This window comes from Grammomys surdaster, unplaced genomic scaffold (assembly GCF_004785775.1).
Source record: "Grammomys surdaster isolate TR1022 unplaced genomic scaffold, NIH_TR_1.0 193, whole genome shotgun sequence".
NCBI lineage: Eukaryota > Metazoa > Chordata > Mammalia > Rodentia > Muridae > Grammomys > Grammomys surdaster.
Window position 1 is genome coordinate 2,529,861 of NW_021604638.1, and position 10,759 is coordinate 2,540,619.

The 10,759-nt window shown below is 48.1% G+C and overlaps 1 protein-coding gene across 1 annotated transcript in view; it reads right to left on the minus strand.

The window, feature by feature from the left end:
• Positions 1 to 10,759, minus strand: part of Cass4 (Cas scaffold protein family member 4) — a 41,802-nt gene that overhangs the window by 15,910 nt on the left and 15,133 nt on the right. Inside the window, exon 2 of the mRNA XM_028769700.1 lies at positions 2,388 to 2,810. Within this exon, the coding sequence (XP_028625533.1) occupies positions 2,388 to 2,810 (423 nt within the window). The remainder of the gene's footprint in view (positions 1 to 2,387; positions 2,811 to 10,759) is intronic.

Here is a 10,759-nt window from a genome sequence, read left to right on the forward strand (position 1 = left end):
TCACCACAGGGGCCCCCGGAAGGATGCATACTCTGACAGGCTTCAGCAAGGCAGATCTCAGTGCTCACTTAGTACCCATCCTCCCGGGTTAAGCTACGATAGGGAATTCAGTTTCCCTGTCAGTCTCCAGATGGACAGGCTACTGTTGGGTTGGGTCACTTCGTTCATTCAACAGTGAGCCTGGCCCTGTGCTGGGTGCTGAGGAGACTTGGCATCAGTGGGCATCACATCTGCTTTCCTTTTGAGAGTGAGATGGAACTTTACCTTTTCCCCCCTTTCAGTGGTTTTAGAAGACAACTCAAATGAAAATGGTCTGGCGTGATTTCCTGGCCACATTTTCATTTATTTGTAGTAAGTGCACACAGGGGTGTCCTAGCATACCTGTGGGGTTAGGAGACAACTGTGGAGTCTGTCCTCTGTTCACAATGTGGTTCTGGGCATCAAACTCAGGCCACTGGGCTTCTTTTTGATAGGAGCCTTTACCTGAGAAGCCATGTCACTGCCCCTCATGACTTAGTCTTAAAGAAATACCGCCAAAGCCTCTCCTGAGTCAGTGGCTCAGCCAGCAGTTGGGTACTGGATAGAGACTGGGATAATTTGTTCTAGAAAATACAAATAGGGCCCACCTTGTGGCAGTGGCTGGGGGCTTCAGCCAGCACCTGTGTGTGACAACTGTCTGGGCTTGGAAACTGTCTTGCCTTGCCTTGGAAAATCTGAAGTATTTGCAATTTTAGAAGGGAGTGCTTCCCTGTTTCCAGGCAGTGTTGGAGGCTGTGGGCACATGTCTCAGGGTCCTGCCACACGCACATCAGAGGCCTTCCTCTGTACACGGAGTTTCCTAAAACACCAGTTGGCTGTATGGCCAGGGGAGATATGTCATTTGAGTGTCAGGGCTAGAGGAGGCCTATTGTCACTGATCACTGAGGCCAGTGGGGTTTTGTTTGTTTGGTGTTTGTGAGATAAGACTTCATGTAGCAAAAGCTAGCCTCAAACTCACTATATAGCTGAGACTGGATCTAAACTTCTCTCATCCTCCTGCCTCTATCTCCTGAGTGCTAGGATTACAGATCCCACCCCACCATGCCTGGTTTATGCAGCGATTGGGATAGACCCCAGGACTTCAAGCATACCAGGCAAGGACTCTACCAATGGAGCTTCAGCTCCGAGCTATGTGTACTGTATTTGTAAGGCCCCAGGAAGGCAGGGGCGTGGGACAAATGGATCCCCTTTCCTTTAAATTCCTTCCTTCCTTAAGGCCCCAACTATGTGACTGTACGTTTTCTGAGCTCCTCCTTCCCTCCACTTGTAAAGTTCATAGGTGTCCTGCTCTATTTGGTCATGAATACTTATTGAGGACCTGCCTCCCGGAAGGTGCTGGGGACACCGCACAGAATAAAAGAAGGTCCCCGTTCACTACTTACTTCATTTTCTCCTTTCTCAATCCAGCTTCCTAAGGAGAACTCCCATAAGGGTTCTTCTAGGTCTTTCCAGCCCACATGTTCATCTGTATACAAGGACACACACACACACACACATACACACACACACACACACAGAGTATGTTTTTTTATCCCCTAGACTTTGGTTAAAGAATTCTGTCTTCCTTTTTAGAACAACCACATAGAAACATTTCTTATCCTTGTGTAGTGGTTTGCCATGATCCATGATGACAGGGACAGAAGATGATTTTTCTGGGACAGAGTTTGGGTGTGGGATGGGAATGAATCAGCAGATGCCACAGTGCCTGTCCCGGGGACCTGCACATTCAAGGAAAGAGAGAACCAACACCTGAGACTGTCTTCTGGTTTGCACATGTGTCCGGTGGCCCAGGCACACTCAGCTCCCAAGTAAGGAAATGGAAGAAGAAAACTTTCAAAATATCTGTAACCAACACACTCTCACACAAACACTTGAGGACCTATGGGTTTTCCCTAGCGCCAATGTGGCCACTCCCACCCTCCTCCTGATCTCCATGTGTCCTCTTGTGTGTTTCTGTCACAATCCTAGAAGTAAATTGTTTGGGGGAGGCAGATTTGAGTCTTGAACGTGATGAGTGATGCCCTGCCCTTGACACGGTGTGAATCAAGCCATCCCTTGTTCCTGTCGTCTCTAGCACTCTCTGTGACGTGGCGCCCTGTGAACAACCAACAAGCTCCTGCGTGTACCTTCAACTGACAGCACAGGTTGGTCAGTTTTGGTGAGCTGAGGCAGTCACCAGGACGCTAAGCGTGTGAATGAAATGGGACTAGGCCTTAGGCATGCTCAATAGGGCTCTGAGGGTCCTGTTTTGCACATTTGATCTGATGATTGGCGATGACTCCAGTGTATTGAAGCCCCTGGGTATCCCTGCACCCTTTACCCGTGCTTTCATGGGGAGATGCACTCACCTGCTTGGGGAAGCTCAGAGTCTTTTCACAGATAATCTTGGCACTGGAAGGTGAGTCAGGCAATTCGTAGACTTGGGCAGTAGCTGGCGGCGGCCCCTCTACCCAGCTCCTCATCGGTTCATACACAGGACCCGGGGGTGGTGGGGAGAACAAGTTGGACACCTGGTAAGGTGCCTCCGAGCTGGTGGAATCTGTGTTCAGGCCTCTCAGGAGCAGGGCACAGGGTCTGTCTGCAGGGGTCTCTCCCAGGACTTGGAGGCGGTTGGCGGGCGCCAGGCCTTGCCTCCCGTGGAGCAGGCACTGCCACCAGCCTTCGCTTTCTGGCACATTTTGCTCAACAATGGTCAGGATATCCCCTCTGGAGAAACCGAGCTCATCAGAGCAATCAGGACGGTTGTCATAAAGTGCCCTGGCCAACAGGATCTGGAGGAGAGAATGTGCTGTTATAGTCACTGCCTGCAGTGTACCAAGCCACCAAGCCACCGCGGCACAAGCCGCCAAGCTGTGTTCTCATCCCTCCTCAGAGGTTCCAACACCACCCCACTCTTTTCCTGATTGATACTTCCCATCCTTAGGGTTTCTGGTGATGTCATATCCTCTGGGATGCTTTGCCTGCAACCCCAAACCCAAGGTGAGTAGCCTTTTTTTTTTTTTCCTGAGACAGGGTTTCTGTCCTGGAACTTACTCTGTAGACCAGGCTGGCCTCAAACTCAGAAATCCACCTGCCTCTGCCTCCCAAGTGCTGGGATTAAAGGCATGTGTCACCATTCAATAAGCCCTTTCTTAAGTTTGTGGAGGCTATGACCCTTGTGGTTACATGCTTGTGTGCTTTATGACACACATTTCAGCTAAACTTCCGTGTATTACAGAGGCTATGGCTCTTGGAGTTACATGTTTGCATGTTGCATGATGACACATGCTGTGTCAAAGTCCTGTGTATACCACCTTTGGATTGAAATTCTTAGCTGTGTGCTGTTGGGCCCCATTTCAGCCCTGGTTTGGGCCTTGAGGACAAACCCAAGCCTGGCTCAAGTTTGAGGCCTGTCTTAGTCACTTCCAACTCAACAGGACCTGTCTGGCCCTGCCTCTGCTCAGCTGTTGCTGATGTAGAGCTTACAATTGGCCCTGTCAGTCACCCCATACCTTCCGTCACCCTTCCCTGCCCCCTACGTCTTCTCACCCCACCAAAACCCCTCCTCCCTATGCTCCAAGTCTATATAAACAAGAGGTTGGTACATTAAAGTTGAGTTCCTGCTTCGGCAAGACTCCCAGCCGGGTGTGTTTCTTTGGGCCTTCGACACTCACCATCCCGCTCAGCCTCATCCTGCTCAGCCTCATCCCGCTCAGCCTCATCCCACTCAGCCTCATCCCGCTCAGGAGGCCCGGAGAGACCCAGCTCGACTAGGACCGCTCTTTCCTCTCACCTAGACCTGCCGGCTTTAAGGAGCCGACAGTGTACCCTTGAGCACATTACCTATCCTGTTTGACCGTTTTCCTATGAATAAAATGAGAATAGTGCTACCTATTAATGGGTTTATTACTAGAATTAAATGTGCTTTGCATACATATGTATTATATACATACATATTGGATAAACACTTTTCATTTATCTAGTACTCTGTCTCCAGCATCAGCCTCAGGCCGAGGCATATAGGAGAAGCTTAGGGGATGTCTGTTAGCTGGTGTCTAGTACCTGGAAAGCTGAGGCAGGAGGATTGAGAGTTCAAGATGTGCTTGGACTACTTAGTGAGCCCTGTCTCAAAAAGCAATAAGGAGCTAAGGATGAACTCCATGGTAGAGTGCTTGCCTTACCTGTGGGAGGCACATACTGAGTACTGCTGGGGGTAAGAGGACAAGGTGACAGCATGGTGACAAAGTTTGCATCAGTCTCCAACGCCCCTGTCTGGAGGAGTCTGCCTAGGATTCTGTTTCTTGATATGTCGGGGACATACTTGTTTAACATGTTTGCCAAAAACACTTTAAATTTTAGCTTTACAAAAATATTTTCCGTGTGTGCGTGCTCGTGCATGTGTGTGTGCATGTGTATAGTGCCTGAAGCAGATCAAACAGGCATTGGACAAGTGTAAGCTGTCCAATGGGTGCTAGGAAACAAACTCGGGTCCTCTGGAAGAGCAGGCAGCCATCTCTGCTGCCCTTTGAAGCTTCTTAACTGATTCTTAGAAATACTTAGACTCTCCCAACTGCCCCGTGAGTGGGTGGGTGGCTTCCATTAATCTTGGGGAATGGGTCACTCCTCCCTGCCCACTTTACCTCAAATTTATTCATCCAGACAGGTGATGAGTCCTGCAGAGTCACAGCACGGTTGTAGTGATTTCCCCCGTCCCCCATGGGGAACCACAAACACAGGGACTTTCCGATATTGAGAACTGGCCTAGCACTCCTGCATCTCTGACTACCCTTTTCATAGGCTAACACATCTTCCTTCAGCAAACATTTACCGAATGCTGCTGTCACGTGACACTGCCCTTGAGAATCTAGAAACACCAATTTTGATCCTTTCCCCTTTACCCATCCTTCAGTGCCTAAGTACTCTCGGGGTCCAGAACCTTCCAGGCCCTTTGTTATTTTCTATATCCCATACTTCCACACCAGCCTTCCATGATCACGCTGGCAGAGGATTTCAGTTCTGCCCATACGCTTTTCCCTCCACCCCCAAACATCCCAGCAGCTTTTCCGCCGTTGAAATCCCACACACGCTTCTAGATTCTTCATGAGTGCTACTTCCTGAGAAAAAAGATTCTCTGATGCTACCCTGCAAACCAAACTGGTTCTTCTAGCCTGTTTAGGATCTTCCCGTGCTATGTTCATCTCTAACTCACAAAGGACAACCATTCCTCTGTCTGTCTCCCACAAGAGCAGGGTGTGCACCCCCGCCTCAGTTGGGTCCCCCTTGGCCCATATTAGCCCTTGGTTGGTTTTATGATGGACAGTACAGAGCCACATGCTGCTGGGACTGTTGGGTCTCTAGGAGATAAAAAGCCAGAACATGGGTTCTGTCTAGAGCTGGAGACAAGGGGGCTTTCTGTGACACTGTGATGAACCTTTAAGCAATAGCTAGAAGGAATGCTCACAGAGCTGGTACACTGCCCCAGAATGTGGTGTCATGGTTTCGCACGGCGGCCTGCAGAAACCAACTTGATGTGTGCTAAAGGGTAGAGTTATAGACTCTTGTCACACGTTAACTAAAGGCTCAGACTTGGTGAAGCAATGGGATCCATTCTAGAGTTTCTATTTGGTTTTCAGATGTTGCTTCTCTGTCATCCAGGCTGACCTTAAACTCCTGACCCGCCTGTCTCCACCGAGTGCAGGAACAGTGTGTGTGAGATGCTACACCTGGCAACTTATTTTATTTCTGCAGGAGAGTCACAATTTTACCTTGTTGAAAGCTACTTATTAGTAATCCTATTACTCAGAGGTCTGAGGCAGAAGGGTTACTGTTAGTTTGAAGCTGCCACGGGACACATTGTAAGTTCCAGAAGTGGGCTATGAGGTGAGAAATCCTGTCTCAGAAAAAAAAAAAAAGAGCAAGGGAGAGGGAGAGAGAGAGAACAGAAGATTACAACTTAACCATTTATTTTGGGAAAATGAAAAGCAAAAGCTGGCTTTCACCCTTCAGCACTCTTGGGAAATCCACTCAAAGTGCTTTTGAAGGGAGGCCTGCCACTGAGGCACGCAGCATCTGTCTGGTTCCCTGTGAGTGTCACGGAGCAGTTGTTGAAAGCATGCGGACCACACTGTCCCAACAGCTGTGGCTTCTCCTGGATCTGGACACTCAGGGAGGAGGGGCTGTTTCCAGAGCATAGTGTCTTTTTAGGATCACCCACTGCAGGAAGCATCTGCCCCACAGGGCACCCACAGCTGTGCTGGCTCACCAGCAGCTGTCTCATTCCTGAGATACGGTTTCCTCCAACTGACTGCCTGTTGCCTGGCCACATCTTAAAAAGCAAAAGTGACCTCTAAGTGGGTCACAGCACAAGTCCCTTCTGTATAATAGTTGTTTATAAATAGCACAGAGTGTCTCTGGAACATTAAGCAGGCAATTATAATTATTCCTTAATTAAATAATTAATTAATAATCAACCAATTAATAGCTGAGTGATTAATTGAGGTATTAATTATTTAATTAATTAATTAAAGTACTGGAGATGGAACCTAGGGCTTCACATCTGCTGGGTAAGCAACAAAAATTCCTCTAGTGTAGGTCACCAAATTTTAATAACAGAGACAATTACAGTTTGTTACACAAGAAGAATGAATCAGGAAAGGTGATCCCTGCCTGTAATCGAGTCAAGCTTTGGGAGATGGAAGCCAGGAGTTCAAGGTCATCCTGACCTATAGAAAACCTTGTCTCAAAAGGTCAAACCAAACACTGCAATAACACCACCAGAAGAGGAATGAACCGCACGTGAGAATTCTCGGAACAGAGCGAATTACATGGAATGAGACTTGGTATTTTAATTGAGCGCTCAGACATTTTATATCACAAACTCCCAGAGACCTCAGATGTGGGCTATCTTGTCTCCATTTTACAGGTAAGAAAATAGAGGGTCAGCGAGGTCTAGTAACCTGTCCAAAGTTCCTCGGGCTCTATGAGTCTTTTCCTATCTATCTTTGACTTGAAAATCCCTTCTTAATCTCTAGCGAGAATAATAGAAGACATTTGTATACGCATGTGAGTGAACATACACACACACACACACACACACACACACACACACAAGTCAATCTAAAACCTGGAATTGCTAACAACTGCATTAGGATACCAGCCAAGCCCCCGGGTGGCTTTGAAGGCCCCATAGCCGACACTCAGCTCGCTGATCCTACTCTCATTAATGGTCTTCCAACTATATTGTTGATTGACTTTTCCACAATGCTTCCAGCCTGAGACTCATCCCTTGCCGTTCCTTGTATCCAGAACATTCTTTCGCCAGATCTCTGCATGACTAGCTTTCAGCTCACGGGTCACCTCTTCGGAGGCCGCCTCCCTCTATGCAGAGTTGGACTTTCATATGAAGGTCCTACGGGAGGGTGCAGTGGGGCTAGTCATGGCCAGTGTGTCATGTAGGGAGAGGAGCCAGCACAGCAGCCCCTGGGGTGACAGCAGGCAGTGAGTCATCAGTGTGCACCCAGGGTCCTGGCACCGCTGTGCTCAGTGCTTTGAAAATAACACATGGAAGCAGTTGACAGCCACAGCTACGCAACCTGACAGCCGTCCAGTGGTCACGGAGGATGGCTCGAAAGCTATTCTTTAATAGGGTGTTAATTTGGAAACGTTGGCACGGATACCTAAGGGATAATGCAGGACACACGTCTGTCTCTGCTTCTTATTGGCACACAGGCAGCTAGGGTTCATACGCAAAGGAGGAGGTGTTTGTATTTTAAAACTTAGAAACGTTTTGTTTTGTGTGTACATGTGTGTGCATGTGTGTGTGTGCATGTGTGTGCATGTGTGTGCATGTGTGTGCATGTGTGTGCATGTGTGTGTGTGCATGTGTATGCATGTGTGTGTGTTTGCACATGAACCACAGCATGCATGTGGAGGTCAGAGGACAACTTGCTGGAGTCAGTTCTTTCTACAGTATGGTCTCCAGACAGAATTCAGGCTAATAGGATGCAGAGAATCCCTGGCTGCCCTTTAACCAGAGTCTTCACTGGCCCCAGGAGGTTCTTCTTCATTCTTGCTTTTATGAAAAAAAAAATGTTTAAACAAGTGTCTTGTGCATCCCATCCAACCTGTAGGTTGAGTTATACGGGTTTTTGGTTTTGCTTGTTTGTTTTCGATAATCCTTAGTTTACTCTTTACTCGTCTTTGTTTTTATGCTATTTCATGTGTATGGCTGTTTTATTTGCATGCATATCTGTGCACCATGTCTATTCGTGGTACCTGAGGAAACCAGAAGAGGACATCATATCTTCCTTAAACTGGAGTTACAGACAGCTTTGAGCCACCATGTGGTTGCTGGGAATTGAACCTGGATCCTCTGGGAGAACAGCCAGTGCTCTTAGCCTCTGAGCCATCTCTCCAGGTCCTACGGTTTGAACAGGATCTCATATAGGCATACCCGTCTACATTCCCTAAATAGCTGAACTTCTGATCCTCCTGTCTCTAACTCCTACATCCTGGGGCTGCAAATGTGTGTCGCCACGCCTAATGTGGGAGAAATGTCTGGTCATCCCACCCACTGCTCACTTTTCAGTCCTTCTGACTTCCTTGTTCACACATCCTCAAGTCCTCCCCTGGACCCTCACACTTGTTTCTTCCTCTGCTGGCAGGCCTCCTTCCCACCCTTCATCCGACCACGTCCTCGCTCTCAGATAGAGGTTTCCACGACCATTTTTGCACATACTCATCTCAATAAAATAGTCAGGAAAAGAAGGAGAGATGAATAGGCATCTGGAATGCAGAAGCAGGAGGAGATTAGGGCCATAAAGTCAAAGAACAGGAGTAAGCTCATGGCAGGAGGGACCTTGTGCGCCTGCAAGAATCAGTGTGCAAACTCTATTCACCTGGAGGAGGAGGTTGACCTGGACTACAGTTGGAGACATCTGGAAACCCATCCATCATCCATCCATCCATCCATCCATCCATCATCCATCCATCCACTCACTCATCAGGACATACACAAACATGAATGTGCTCCAGCCAGGATCTCCCTGAAAGTACCATGGTAAGCATGACAGTTCCTGATCTATGCAACGGACTTTCTTATGAATAAGGCTTGTTTCTATTCAGCCTCCACAGAAGTGAGCATCGAGTTTACAGAAGTAGACAAGAGGCCTTTTTTGAGTGGGATGGAAAACAGAATATGGGAAATTTTAAGAAGCCATGCCTGCTGTGGGGAAGCTGTGGTAGGAGGGGGATTAGGGAAAGTTTTCTGGGACAGTGACTATCTGGGGGTGAGGACTTAGTCAGAGGGAAGGTGTTGAGAGGGCCTGTCAACAGAGGAGGAGAGATATGGGAAGCCCCAGGCGAGGGTGTGAGTGTGGGTGACTGGAGAGTCACAGCAGCTGGGAACCAAGCAGCTGGATGGCCATCTACAGTCGCCAGGATTCTGACTCCTGCCACAGCTACTTGTTGAGGTTTGGCCTTCTGTTGTAATGTTAAGTATGGGCCCCCTCCAAGACTTCACATCCCACAGACAAAGATTTTGTATGTAGACCCAAATGACCTATGTGACCCCGGCCCCCAAGTTATGTTTAGTTGGTAAATAAAGATGCTAACAGCCAATAGCTGGGCAGAAGGGATAGGCGGGGTTTAGGATTTTCAGGATTTGTGGTGAGTGTGGGGTGGAGGCAGGATGAAAAGCATGGAGGGAGAAGAAGGTGTGGAGGGAAGAAAAAGTCTCCATGAAAATGTGGCCCTGAGGGCTGGCCAATAGGAGTTAAGAGCAACCCAGATAAAACACAATAAGTAATACCTCAGGATTAACAATAGAAAAGTAAATTTTAGTAGCATAGAGGGTAGGTATCTGCCCAGCTCTTGTGCTGTTTAAGGCTTATTGTAAATAATAAGTGTTGTGTGTCTTTAAGAACCGAATGATTAAAGGTGGGGTAAAAACCCGGAAATGGGATTAAAAATTCAAACAACAGCTACTATTTATACTCTGTGGCTACTCGGAAGGTGGATGTGTGGTGTTCACTGGCAGATGGGCTACTGGAGGCCAGAAATGGCGGAGCCAGCTTTCCCACTGCTTCAGGGAAAGGTGCAGATGACCTGAGTCCACTGGGAGAGGGTCTCACTGAGAGTCAGGGGGCTCATGCTGGGAGAGCTGACAGGGCCACACCATCCTACCTCCAGCAGAGGAAGCACAGCAGTATCCTGCCCTAGGTCTAAGAAGGACCAGCCACAACCAAAGCGCCACCCTGGCATCTTCGTTTTCCCTGTGCCTAAGCCAGAATCTCCTCTCCAGGCTGGATGGGCACAGTCCCCGCATGACAGGAGCCGGTCCCTCAGCTGCACCTTTGATTTTATTTTTTCTAGTTTATGGAAGGAAAAAAAATGCAGAAAGCCAAGTTTCAGACCTGGGGGAGGGGGTGGATATTTACTTGGTTAGTCTCATTCTAAGAATTCTGAGGTACTTCTGAGCAGGGGAGCTAAAGGGACTTCTGTGCTCAAGGTTACCCAGCAGAGACAGTGCCTCGGATTCACTCAGATCTGGGCCTGCCACCTTGGGCTGTCACTGTCCCATTTCCATAGTCTGTTCCCTCAGCTTAAGTTGAATTTACTAACTAGATTATTAACTAGATTTAGTTAAATCTAAACTAGTTATTATTAGCTAGATTTAGTTCAAATCTAGAATGAGATGGTTTAAGAACGGCATAGCTGGGGTGTGCCTCTCTGGTTTAAGAAC